The sequence below is a fragment of the Frankliniella occidentalis genome, unplaced genomic scaffold (genome assembly GCF_000697945.3).
Source record: "Frankliniella occidentalis isolate FOCC.00 unplaced genomic scaffold, Focc_3.1 Scaffold13, whole genome shotgun sequence".
Classification (NCBI taxonomy): Eukaryota; Metazoa; Arthropoda; class Insecta; order Thysanoptera; family Thripidae; genus Frankliniella; species Frankliniella occidentalis.
This window is the reverse complement of record NW_026267143.1, coordinates 2396438-2408044: the sequence shown is the minus strand read 5'-3', so window position 1 is coordinate 2408044 and position 11607 is coordinate 2396438. Positions and strand designations below refer to the sequence as shown.

Here is an 11607-nt window from a genome sequence, read left to right as displayed (position 1 = left end):
GGGCCTGGGTGATGTGTCTCGAAGCTACTGTACGTTGAAGAGCGACCTGTCTGCACGCACGGGATGACCTCACTCTCTTCCCATAGCCCCCCCCCCCCCTCTCGGTTTAAAGGGGTCGCCGGCGATGATCTCCAGTGACGCGGCGCGCCCGGAGCTTAGGGTCGCCACTCCTCCTTTTACCTCTCTTCACGAACGTTTCTCGATCTCCCTCCGGCCGGCCGGTCCGCCAGATTATTTGCGGTGCCGGTCCTCCTCCCGGCCGGGATGTAAACAGGCCGCTGGCTAATGGGGCTCATTGTCGGCCGGGCGCCTCATGTGCGCCGCGCACGCGAGACCGCCGCCCCCTGAACCTCGACCCCCTCCCCCCCGGGCTGGCCCCGGACCGGCCCCGTGTCGCGGTGTGTGCCGGACCGGGCCAGTGCTCCGGCCGCCCCGGCCGCCCCGGCCCCAGCGCAGGCTCGGGCCGTATAACTACAAGCGGCCCGTGCTGTGCGCCGCGGCGGCCACTAAAGTGGACGCCTCGGCCCGGGCGGTCGACGTCGGCGAGGTGTTGGGACGAGAGCGGAGGCCCGCCGGGGGCGCCGCGGGACCACCTCGAGGCACTCGGGGCCACCTAGCTCGGCCGGCCGCAAATCATCAACTCGGCTGCAGTTTGTTCTTTGGGGAAGGAAGGCGGTTCAGATCAAATGCGGTGTCAGAAAAAGGAGCGGCCGACTCGAGATTGTAGAACGCGTTGAAATAAACCCGGCTGCCGCTCCGAGACGGGGAACTTTATCGGTTATGTAAACAGACACCGGCGCGGCTAGTTGGGTGCTGATTCGAAAAACTATGTTACCCCGGTGAAAACATGAGTTATCGCAGTAAGAGTCTCTGGCGGTGCGTTGCGTGCTCTGGAGTGGACGCTGTGGCTGGGTCCACCCGGTTGGAGTGATATCACGGACAACCGGATTTCTTTATATTTCCCCAGTCTCATAATGCTTTGCTGCCCTGAACTGGAACAGCACCCAAAAGATCCCAGATGACCCTGAGCCTTTTTGCCGCACACTTTTTATTAATCCAATATCGGGGCATTTGACATAGGTGCTAAGTTGTGTCTACTTGCATTCCAGGGAATTTACCTGGCGATCTTCTTCTTCTGTTGCAGAGGTTGTTGCTGGACCACCCGAGCGCGGAGCACACGACCATCATCCTGGCTGACGTGCACCGCGAGGACATGCGCGCGCTCCTGCAGTTCATGTACACGGGCGGAGTGGCCGTGTCCCGGGAGCGGCTGGGGTCCTTCCTGCTCACGGCCGAGGCGCTGCAGGTCAAGGTGCTCAAGGACATGCCCTCGCCGCTGCCGGCCACGACGGCGTGCTCGGACAGCGGCTGCTACTCGGGCAGCTCCAGCTCGTCCATCATGTCCGACGTGAAGGTGCCCATCGGGGACGCGGCGACCCCTCCCGCGCAGGCGTGTTGCCCGCCGGACCCGCACCACCGCGCCTCGCCCTCGGCCTTCGGCGCCTCCAAGCCGCGGCCGCACAGCGCGCTCACCCCACTAGGGCCGCTGGGCTGTCCGCCGACCTGCGGCCTGTCGGAGTACGAGGTGATGATGGGCCGCCACCTGCCGCTGCCGCTGCACCTGCAGCCGCCCCCACCCCACCACCTGCCGCCCCACCTGCCGCCCCACCTCGCCTTTGCGCCGCCCCACGGCCTGCCCCCCGGCCTGCCCCCGGGGCTGCCCCCCGGGCTGCCGCTGCCGCCCCCGGACATGTGGGCGCGGCCGCTGCACGGGATGCCCCCCGGCGCCCCGCTCGTGCCCAGCCCCACCTCCGCCAAGAGCTCGTCGTTCCCGGAGCAAGGCAGGCTCGACAGGAAGGAGGACGACGGCAGCCCTTCGAGGACACGGCCGCCGATGACGAGCATCGTGACGCCGTCGCCCTGGATGCAGAGCCGAAGGCCGCCGCCGCCGAGGGTGCCCCAGCCCCACGAGGCTGTCGGCGACAGCGCCGCCTCACCGCCGGAGGGCCGCAAGGAGGTGAGGACCCTGCTCGCCGCGCGCGGCCCCGCTCGGCGCCGCTGACTAATGCGGCTGCCCGTATCATTGTCGACGTGTTAAAGGGGTTTCTCCTCTGACTGATCGCGTCGGGGGCACGATGACGGCGTACACGGCCGACGGGGGAATGGAGGAGGGGAGGGGTAGGAACCAGGCGTAACTGAGCGTATGAGATACAAGCCATCCGGCGCTAGACAAGCCTCAGAAAAGAGAGGGGATGGGGAAAGAGGAGGAGGAGCGGGGGATGCACCAAAGGGTTCCGAGGAGGAGTGGAGACAAACGACGCTTTCACGGATACTCCTGTTGTGGCACGTGAGTCGGTGCGCAACCTGAGCGCGCGGGGGGGGGGGGGGGGGGGGGGGGGGGGGGGGGGGGGGGGGGGGCACGTAGCATGGGCCGGTGAGGCAGGCACTCCTACTCGAAATATAATGCAGCGGCCGTGCGGGCAATCAATAAGCGCGTCGCTGTGCCCTGTTGTTGTTGCATAAAGTGCGCGCGCCAATAGTGATCACGTACGCGCGCGCCACCGCGCCCAGCAGCGCGCAGCGGGCGCAGCGTCACCCACTTGTTTTCACATTCTGCGCGCGTCCTGCGGCCCGGGCCGCCATTAGCCTTAGACGGCACTGGATGGCGCGTGTGGTCGCAGACTGCAGTCCAAGTAGCGATTTGCGAACCCGCAGGCGGCGGGCGGCACCCCGCCATGCGTCGGGAGCCCGGAGCCGAGGCGCCTGTCTGGGAGAAACACAGGGACGGAGACGGAGGAAAAACGCGCGTTCGGTGTGTGCTTAGTGATTAATGATGTTTGCCTATCTTGAAATTTGACGAATCGTGTTCGCACCATTGTTTTCTCAATTTCAAAAATCACTAATTTTTGTTACGCCCTTTTAGTGTGTGTGTGTACGTGCGTTGTGTGTGTAGGGGAGCGCGTACTGCTGTGTGCCACCGATGAGAAATGCGGCGTTTGGACGTGGCTTGTGCTGTTGTGCCGCCGAGGCCGCTATCATCGGAGCAGCGCCCGAACAAGGCAGGAGCGGCTGTGATAGAGCGGTCTCACGTGCGGCGCGGCGGTCCCGCAGGAGGGCCCTGCTGTGGGGCCTGCCCTGCAGCTCGAGCCCCACCCCGCCCTGCTGCCCTGCAGCCTGCAGGTGTACGCCGATACGAGCCACGCAAGCACACATCACATCCAGCGGTAGCGGACTCGTTCTGTAGCACCGCGAGTATGTGCCTATAGAAGATGGAATCCTATCGAATTCATCGGTAGGTCACGCGTTAGCTTAGCCCAGCCAGCAGTTCTAGCCCCCTTCCCTGGACGAGCGCATTGCTCTGGCTTTGTTTATCTGCCATTGCGGGGCCTGTTTTACACTTCGTTTTACCACGCCGCGCAGGCTAGGGCCCAACGCCCTGGAGCGGCGCTCATCGTCTCGGCAGGCGAGGCGTCCCGTAGGAGAGATGGCCGTGACAACTTTATCGCCCGATCGCGGTCCCGATAACGCGTTTGCGATGGGCCTCTAAATGACACTCGGCGTCGGTGACTCGTCTTCAATTGAGTGTCCGATGCGCCCGCGGGGCTGATGGAGGGGCGAAGGCCAGCGCCCTGCCCCGCGCCTGCCTAGTTGTCCTACCCTGCTGGCCGCAGCTGGGACGCACCAGGTGCGGAGGTGTGCACTATAACAACTAATCGAGAAGGGATTTTACAGGGTATACACCAAAAACGGAATAGAAACTCACGTATAGAAATGATTTTGCTCGAGGTTATTCCAGCCAAATTGATTTAGATTAGTTTGAACTGAACACTGTAAAATACTCGTAAGTTCACAGGAAAATTTTCCATGATATGAGTCCGTAAAATTACATCTTGAAGTTGTAAAATTACAATCACTTCCTATCGACTTGGAATTAATCGAGGAGCAAAAATGGTCCGCTGTAAATTTACAACATTATTTTGTAATTCCAAATTACAAGAAATGTCGTAGCCTAAGTTTACGATTAAATTTTTCACAGTGAAGTGGCTGCAGGCTTGAATTCATTGAACATGATACCAGTTGAATTGAATTTTCAATTAGTGTGTACGAAGAATTGGGTTTGTAACGTATAAAGGATCCTGAAGCAGCCATAACGAACGATTTTCCTTCATGTTACGAACAGTCCCCATTCTTAATACGAAAAGCATCGTTTGTAATACAAACCAGAAGCTCTTCGTAATACAAACGATTTGTTTGTAGGCTAATACAAATGCTCCAAACCCTTTGTACGTTACGAAAGAGCAGTTGTTCGTAAGAAACGTGCAGTGTGCCTATTGAACCTCAGTAGGTGCAAGGACCCACTCGTTCAGGCTTTGTATGGTCGGCGAAATTGAACCATCATCTCTGCGCCAAGTGCACGCCCCGTCAGGCTGCGCGGGAGGCCCCGCCACTTTACGCCCCACCTTATCGTGTTTGCGAGATCTGAGGTATGGAGGATGACATTGCGGTCCCGGCGGTCCCCATACACTGTTATTTCAAAGGCGTCCCGTCAGAGTGCGACAAAGGCGTATGCTACAGAAACCAGTGCGACTTAAGTCGCAGTCTGGGCATACACCTTTGTCGCACTGCCACCATACACCTTTGTATGCATAAAATGCCGGACAGGGCCTAAGCCCCTGCCAAGCCCCCTGGGCAGGTGTTTGGCCTCCATACACCTTGAGTTGGGTTAAATAGTACACGGTTTGAGGGAGCTGTGAGCCGTGGGCTCCAGGCCCATGAAGTGCACTCCTAAGGTGTATGCAGGCCAAGCACCCGCTCAGGGGGCTTAGGGGTTGTCCGGCATTTTATGCATACAAAGGTGTATGGTGGCAATGCGACAAAGGTGTATGCCCAGACTGCGACTTAAGTCGCACTGGTTTCTGTAGCATACGCCTTTGTCGCACTCTGACGGGACGCCTTTAAATAACAGTGTAGCCACCTGATTAGACACACTTCTCCAGCCACCTCTCTATCTCTCCAGCTATCTAGCTGGCGACCCTGATTGACCGTGGTTGCGCCGTGAGTCAGCTGGAGCCGGAGATTAATGGTGCTCATCCGCCTCCATTTTGCATCCGACTTCATCATTGTCTCTTCATGTTCGCATCCCTCCCCGCCGAGCTCATCGCACCGTCTCCTGCAACGTGCGGCTCGCGTACGCCATCTTTACCACCGTCTCGTTTCCGTTCGGCTCGGTTCGGCTGCTGCCATTTGCACTGTTTGTAAACGTTCAAAGTCTCGGTAAACTTTGGTAAACTTGTCTCATCTCTGCCGTGGTTTTAGATGTGTCTACCTACATACACTGTCCAAACAAGTTGTCACGAACTCCTATAAAAATATGACAGTAGTTTCGTTTCCGAACGAGATATTTCATTTCGAATACAAACTTTCCTCAGTGTGTGCGCTATAAAAATCATAAATTTTAACTGCCATTTGATCAAACTACAATTTCTTTGCGCCACTATGAAAAGATAAAAGTGTTGTCAACAATTATTTTACAGACAATCTGGAAGAGACATAGTCTGTTTTTAGACAGTCACTAAGAAGGGAAAAACCACCCCTCTTTTCCCTCTATCCTCGCTCTTCTTGTTTTTTTTTTATCTCAAAATATTCAGTAAAATAACAGGAAATGTTTACAGTGTGGTTTGCAGAGGGCTGAGGGCCACGGTACGCTCACGGATCATGCTGTTTGACAACGTGCCAGCAGGCCGTGGGAATTCGGGTCCAGTCGCGAAGCAAAGCGAAGCCGCCCGAATATTAATTTAATTCCCTCCTCCCTCCGGCCATACTTTTAGCAGCCCGCCGTGTGTTCTACCGACTGGAGTACGAAACACACTTTTTAATGCACGCGTTTTATAACGCCTTCTGAAATCCAATCACCGTCAGTGAGAAGCTTTACCCGCTTGGCCGCCGTCCGGTTTTGCAAAAGCAATATCGCAGGCTGTGCAAAGCAGACGAGACGTTGCGGCAAGCAGCAGCCGGGTAAGGAACTAGAATGAGAGAAGGCTTCCGAACTGATTCGAACCCATGTCAGTTTCAAGATGGAATTATTCATGCAGACCGGAGGAGAACCTGATTCCCCTCAAGTACCTCTGAACAGCTCGGCAATCTGCCTCTGCTGGCCGGCCGGCCTGGCGATGTGTGTTTCGTTTGTATAGTGCTCGGTACGGAACAATTACTGAAACGGGACCGGCCGGGGACCAGTCGGCGGGGGGAGACGGTACGGCGTGGTGGGGCGCGATATGCCGGCCTTAAATAGCCGTGTGGCAAATTAGCGCAGGGTTATCGACGCCCATTAAGTAGTGGAGCAGCCGAGGTGCGCAAGAGGCACACCCGGCCCAGGCCCAGCCACAATCAGTTTAGAGTTTTGCCTTAGCCCCGTATGTACTGTATTTGTTGCTTTATCCTTCTTAGTTATTTTTCTTAGCAAATAACTGTTTCTCCCTCACGCATTTGGTGTTAGCAATATCTAAAGAAAAGGGGCGGCCACGGCCGTTGTACAGAATGCTGCTGCAGCAACACTCAACGAAGGATGAAGGTGCAATAGCGAGTGAAAATATAGCCTACCTATTCATACGGCCATCGATAGTTAGAGCTAGCTGCCACCTTAACGTTACTTGCGTATACTTAATGTTCAGTGCAGATGTTTTAATCGGCTAAAATAAGTGATCGTGGTACCTCACTCCTCCTTTGCGGTGACTCATAGTTTTGTGCACTTTGGCTGGGTGGGCGGGCCGCATGAGGCGCGAGCCGGGCCGAGTGCTCCAACAGTCGCATTCCATCGGCGAGGAGGTGAGTAGCGTGGCCCGGGCCGGGGCCCGCTCTGGTCCCTCCGGGTCCCTCTCGCGGACTAATTGTAAGCCAAGCCAACGCTTCAGGGAACGTGCTAATGAGAGGCTGGCGGGGCGTCCCGCCCGGGCGTCAGGCGGCGCGAGCCAGCGCGTCAGATTTACTTACTGGAGGACCAAGGACCAGTCAGCAGAGAGGATATTTTAAATCTAGTTTGCAGTTTTGATTCCATATCCCAGAGCGGATTTTGAAAAACATAAATTTACAGTAGCATTCTGGACACTGGAACGGGTGGTTGGTGTGGTGCATATCCTGCCATTCTCCCAGTCGTTAGGGTGTGAGAGTGGTAGAAAAGAACAGACATAGGTCTAAAAAAAGACTCCCAAATGCTTTAAGGTTTCTAAGGGGTCACTACAAGTTGTGGTGAAATTTCGTCAGATTTTCTCTATATTTTTGTTCTGTGCTAGAGGGACTTCGAAGTGCATAATCAACGAAACAAATAACACGCTTTACAGAAAGTTGTAAAAAAAATTACTTAAATTCTTTTTTAAAAATATAAAAAAAATGAGGTGCTATCGGCTAAGCAGACCAAAGTCCCGCTGCTTTTGAATAAAGTTGCCTGGATGCGCTTCAAGAGTGGGCGTGCTCTTTTGGCCGGCCTTTCTGCTTGGAAAATAATATATATGATATATATACAGCTGGCTTAGGCACACGACCTGGTGTCTGTCTATTTGTGTCTCCACTTGAAGAAGATGTGTAAATATTAAGGTTTTCCGGTTTACTACACACACTGATAAACCAAGTGTTCAACTGCTCAACACTTGTCAGTGTGCAACCGCAAGCTCAATAAATGCAAGTGTTCAATTTAGTTGTAGTACACTTGCAAGTGTTAAACTCGGTATTTGTGCACTTGTAAGTGTGCAACTCCTCTGTTGAACACTTCCCTCACAGTAAGCGTCTGATCTACTACTGAATTGAACACTTGCAAGTATTACACTTGTGGTTTTACACTTTCAAGTGTTGAGCAGTTGTACACTTGGTTTATCACTATCAGTGCATTGAAATCTTCTGAACACATTTATTCATAGGTTTCTGAGTTCTGTAAACGTGCACCGCTTACGCATGTTTTAGTACGCTAGTATATGAACAAATTTCTCCATTCTGCATTTTGGAGTTTTGGCGTGTTAACTCGAGTATTCGCTAGTATTACTCGTTTTTCTTTTTGCGAGTTGGAGCGAGTTTTCTGCGGGCTACTGCAAGTACCTTGCGAGTATTTTTTCTCGTGTACGATGAGACTTATAGTGGAGGACCCCTCGGTCGATTCACCCTTCCCTTTCTCTCTCTTCTCTATGTTGATTAGATTTTGGTCCTCCTTGGCCGGCCAATTGCTGCCTTGAGACGCCCCTCCCCGTCGCCACGCTGAATTAAATCTTACACTCAACCAGCTAACTCTCTGGGTGGGATTTGCCGCCGCCACACTGCAGACGATCGTTCGGACGGCACCCTGAGGCCCAACACGGCCTGCGGATTAGGTTTTGGACCGTCCGAAACTCCTGCAGAAGCGGCCCCGTTAGGGGGGATAATGTTAATACCGCCCGCCGGGGGAGCGGTCACCAGCAGTCTCATACTTCATCCTGGCACATCGACGACCGGCTGATGCTTTCTCGACCAAAAGCTTCCGCTCATTGCCCCCCCCCCCCTTCCTCCTCTCTCTCTCTTTCTCCCTCTCTCTAATCCCTTCTCCCTCACACACGCCACACGCTCTTCAGCTGTCCGTATCATTGACTCGACGTCAACTGTGCGAACGCCGTGTGCCAAAGAGGGACCGCTCGCCGGCAGGGAGATACTCTTTTTTTCTCAATTCAACGCGATTTGCGTGCAAATCTTGTTTTCGAGGTGCCGGTCGGAGTAAACGCCCCTTGCTGTCTGGGTGGCCGGGGCAGGCCGGGTCCGCCGGCCATCGCCTGGTCATCCACCACACAGCAATCCGCCGTTTTACGATGAAATGCCCAGGCAGGCTGTAAGCCTGGCGACGCGCATGTGCGCTTTGCCCGCTCTTCCAAACCCCTTGTATGGTTATCCTCATGAATATCCATGCCGGGTTGTGGTCCCGGGACCCACCCGTTGAACCAGAACCATTGTGAAAGGGAAAAGCAGGCAACCTGCGCATCACAGTAGCCCGTAGGTCCCTAAGGTGTGGGCTCCTTAGAATGTGCGTCGATGGTGCGCGTTCTCGTCCTGCTTGACAAGCATTGCTGCTGCCGACTAATGCTGCCACCCTGTACTGTTGGGACAGACACTCGCTCGCGCACACGGGCCGCAGAGGTGTCCCTCCTGCGAGCAAAAGGGAGAACATAAAATATTCTGCTGATAACTTGCATGCACATCCATTTAGACTCCAGCAGACATGCGCGCCGGCGCACGTATTCGCTGACGTGCGTGTATGTGTGCAGCTGCAGTCAAGCGTTTTACTCATGGCAGCAGAAGATGCAGGTGTATGTGTGCGCGCGCGCATGTGTGTGTGTCACCCAAATTGGCGTAGCTCCGCTAACGACTAAAAGCGTCAGGTGGGGAGGAACACAAGAATGCGCACTTCATCCGTTTCGTGTTGCGGCCGCGCGGTAGCCCCGCTACCGCTGCTGTACAAACTACTGTGTGCGCTGACAAATACACCGAGGCAGCGACCGAGTATCGTTTTTCAAAAATACTAAACTACTTCGAACTCGAATTTTATTTTATTTTCAAAAAATTTAATGCGTTATTTTAACTCGCAATAAGTTTTGACTTTATCAAAACTTTAAAGAAGTAAAACAATGTGATTAAGATACAGTGCTCTTGAGCCTAAGTAAGCAATTCGAATATCGTATTAACCAGCCATAGTTATGCACAACTTTTCATGCCTAAGTCACAACTTGTTTACTATGCAGAAATGTGTGCATATGCTCTAAACGTTTTACTAAAAAAGAATTGCGTAATAATTACTGTACCGGCTGATTCACGCCGCGCACTTTCGTAGTTATACTGAAACGCATGGACGCGTGCGGTACAGAATAACTACAAAAGTGCGCGGCGTGAATCAGCCACCTGGTAGTTGTGTGGTGTTGTAACTTACCAAGATATTCCTGAGTATTACGGAGACCTAAAACACAAAAATAATTTTGTGCTTAGGTATAAACTCGTTCTATTTGCATAAATTATTATCAACCTTACAGACAGTGGTGGGATAATCTAGAAAGCTCTGAAAGCGCCTGATAGGTATACAACAACTTGTCTGCCGTGCATGCGTGTACTGCAGGGTGGCCTACCCTGAGTCTTGCAGGCGCCGAGCTCTCTCGCAGTTTGCCGAATGCATCTGAAAAATACGGACGTATTTTCTAGACGATGTATAAGAAGAACAAGTACTGTTCTTGGCATAGCTGGCATCTGCTTGAATACTGCATGTTTATGGACAACAGTATACATTAGGGTTTATAGAAGGTTCCATCGGAAAGGAAGGAGCTTCTTCTGGAAGTTAGTTGAAAGTCGGGTCGCGTTCTGTGCAGGAGGCCCCCAGCAGTAAACTGGAGTTCGGTTAAGTGTGGACGCGACGCGGAGCGATAGGGAGCCGACCTGCGACCTCGCGGCGGTCGTGGCGTGGCGCTGCACCAGGCTGCACCACACCAGGCTGCACCAGGCTGCACCAGCTAGAAGCAGGTAGTCGGTGCACCTTATGGGGCTCCCGTCGCATCCAGCGGCTCGGCTGGGCTGTAAAGTTTATTATTGCGCGCTCCTCCACCAAGTCCCCGGTCACTGCATGGCCGAGAGTTCGTCGGGCGGCGGACGAGACACACTGGAGGACAGCGCGAGAGGAAATGAAGAAGCAAATGCGGGGAAAAGAAATGTAGCGCGTGTCGTATTATTAGATTTATTATTCATTCCTTGCGCATGATATACGAGCACGAAGGGGTGAAAAACAAGTGATAGAGTCCTGGACACGACAGGCAGTCGAGTTGCAAATGACCGTGCGCGCGCGTGTGTGTGTGTGTGTTAGGGCATCGACGCTGTCGCACTGAAACACTTAGTGCGTGTGCGTATACGTGTGTCTGTGTAGTTGTGCGTGTCAATAACTCACGCACCGTCTCGTTCGGCTAGGTGTATAGCAAGACCGTTATCAATTTATCTCACTTCGCAGCTGCATGGAACAGAAAAAACACCTTTTTCAAGTGTGTATTGATTTAGAATACGAGACAGGTGTGTGTGTGCGCGCGCGCGCGTGCGCTTGTGAGCGTGTGAGGTGGAGGTGTGCGATGGATGGTGATGAGTATCTGGTTCCATATTTATTGGCTGTTTGGGGAGGAGGGTTACTCATAAAGTACGGCATTCCCCCCTCGGGAAAAACAGCGCCCCGCTGCGGTAAGGCCCTACTAGGACTGCTAATGGAGTCAAGATTTTAGACGTCCATGTTGAACAATACCATTGACGCCTACGAAGGCGCGCCCGTGGTCCGCATTGCTTGCCATATTCCTTTGTTAAAAAGTTTGATGATTTATGCTTCCCGTGTCGATGGGGCCTCCTCGGCGCAGGCTATCTCGTGCCCACACCGCGCGTGCGATGGCGCTGGGTGTGCGGGCAGCTGGCGGGGCTGGCGGCCCCCGCGGTGGTGGCCCGGGCTGTCACGCCCGCCGGTCCCGCCGGTGCGAGCCCTTCGCGACGCTTAGCTCCTCTGCCGGCCTCGGGGGGCGCCGCCGCGCCGCGCCGCGCCTCCTTGCACCGTGAATGACGGGCCTCGGAATGTGTCAGACGTCG

At 54.3% G+C, this 11607-nt stretch overlaps 1 protein-coding gene across 1 annotated transcript in view; it reads left to right on the top strand.

The window, feature by feature from the left end:
* Window positions 1-847: 847 nt before the first annotated feature.
* Window positions 848-11607, top strand: part of LOC113216593 (zinc finger protein 768-like) — a 38835-nt gene continuing 28075 nt past the window's right edge. The window contains exons 1-2 of the mRNA XM_052263607.1: window positions 848-860; window positions 1110-2017. Of these exons, the coding sequence (XP_052119567.1) occupies window positions 848-860; window positions 1110-2017 (921 nt within the window). The remainder of the gene's footprint in view (window positions 861-1109; window positions 2018-11607) is intronic.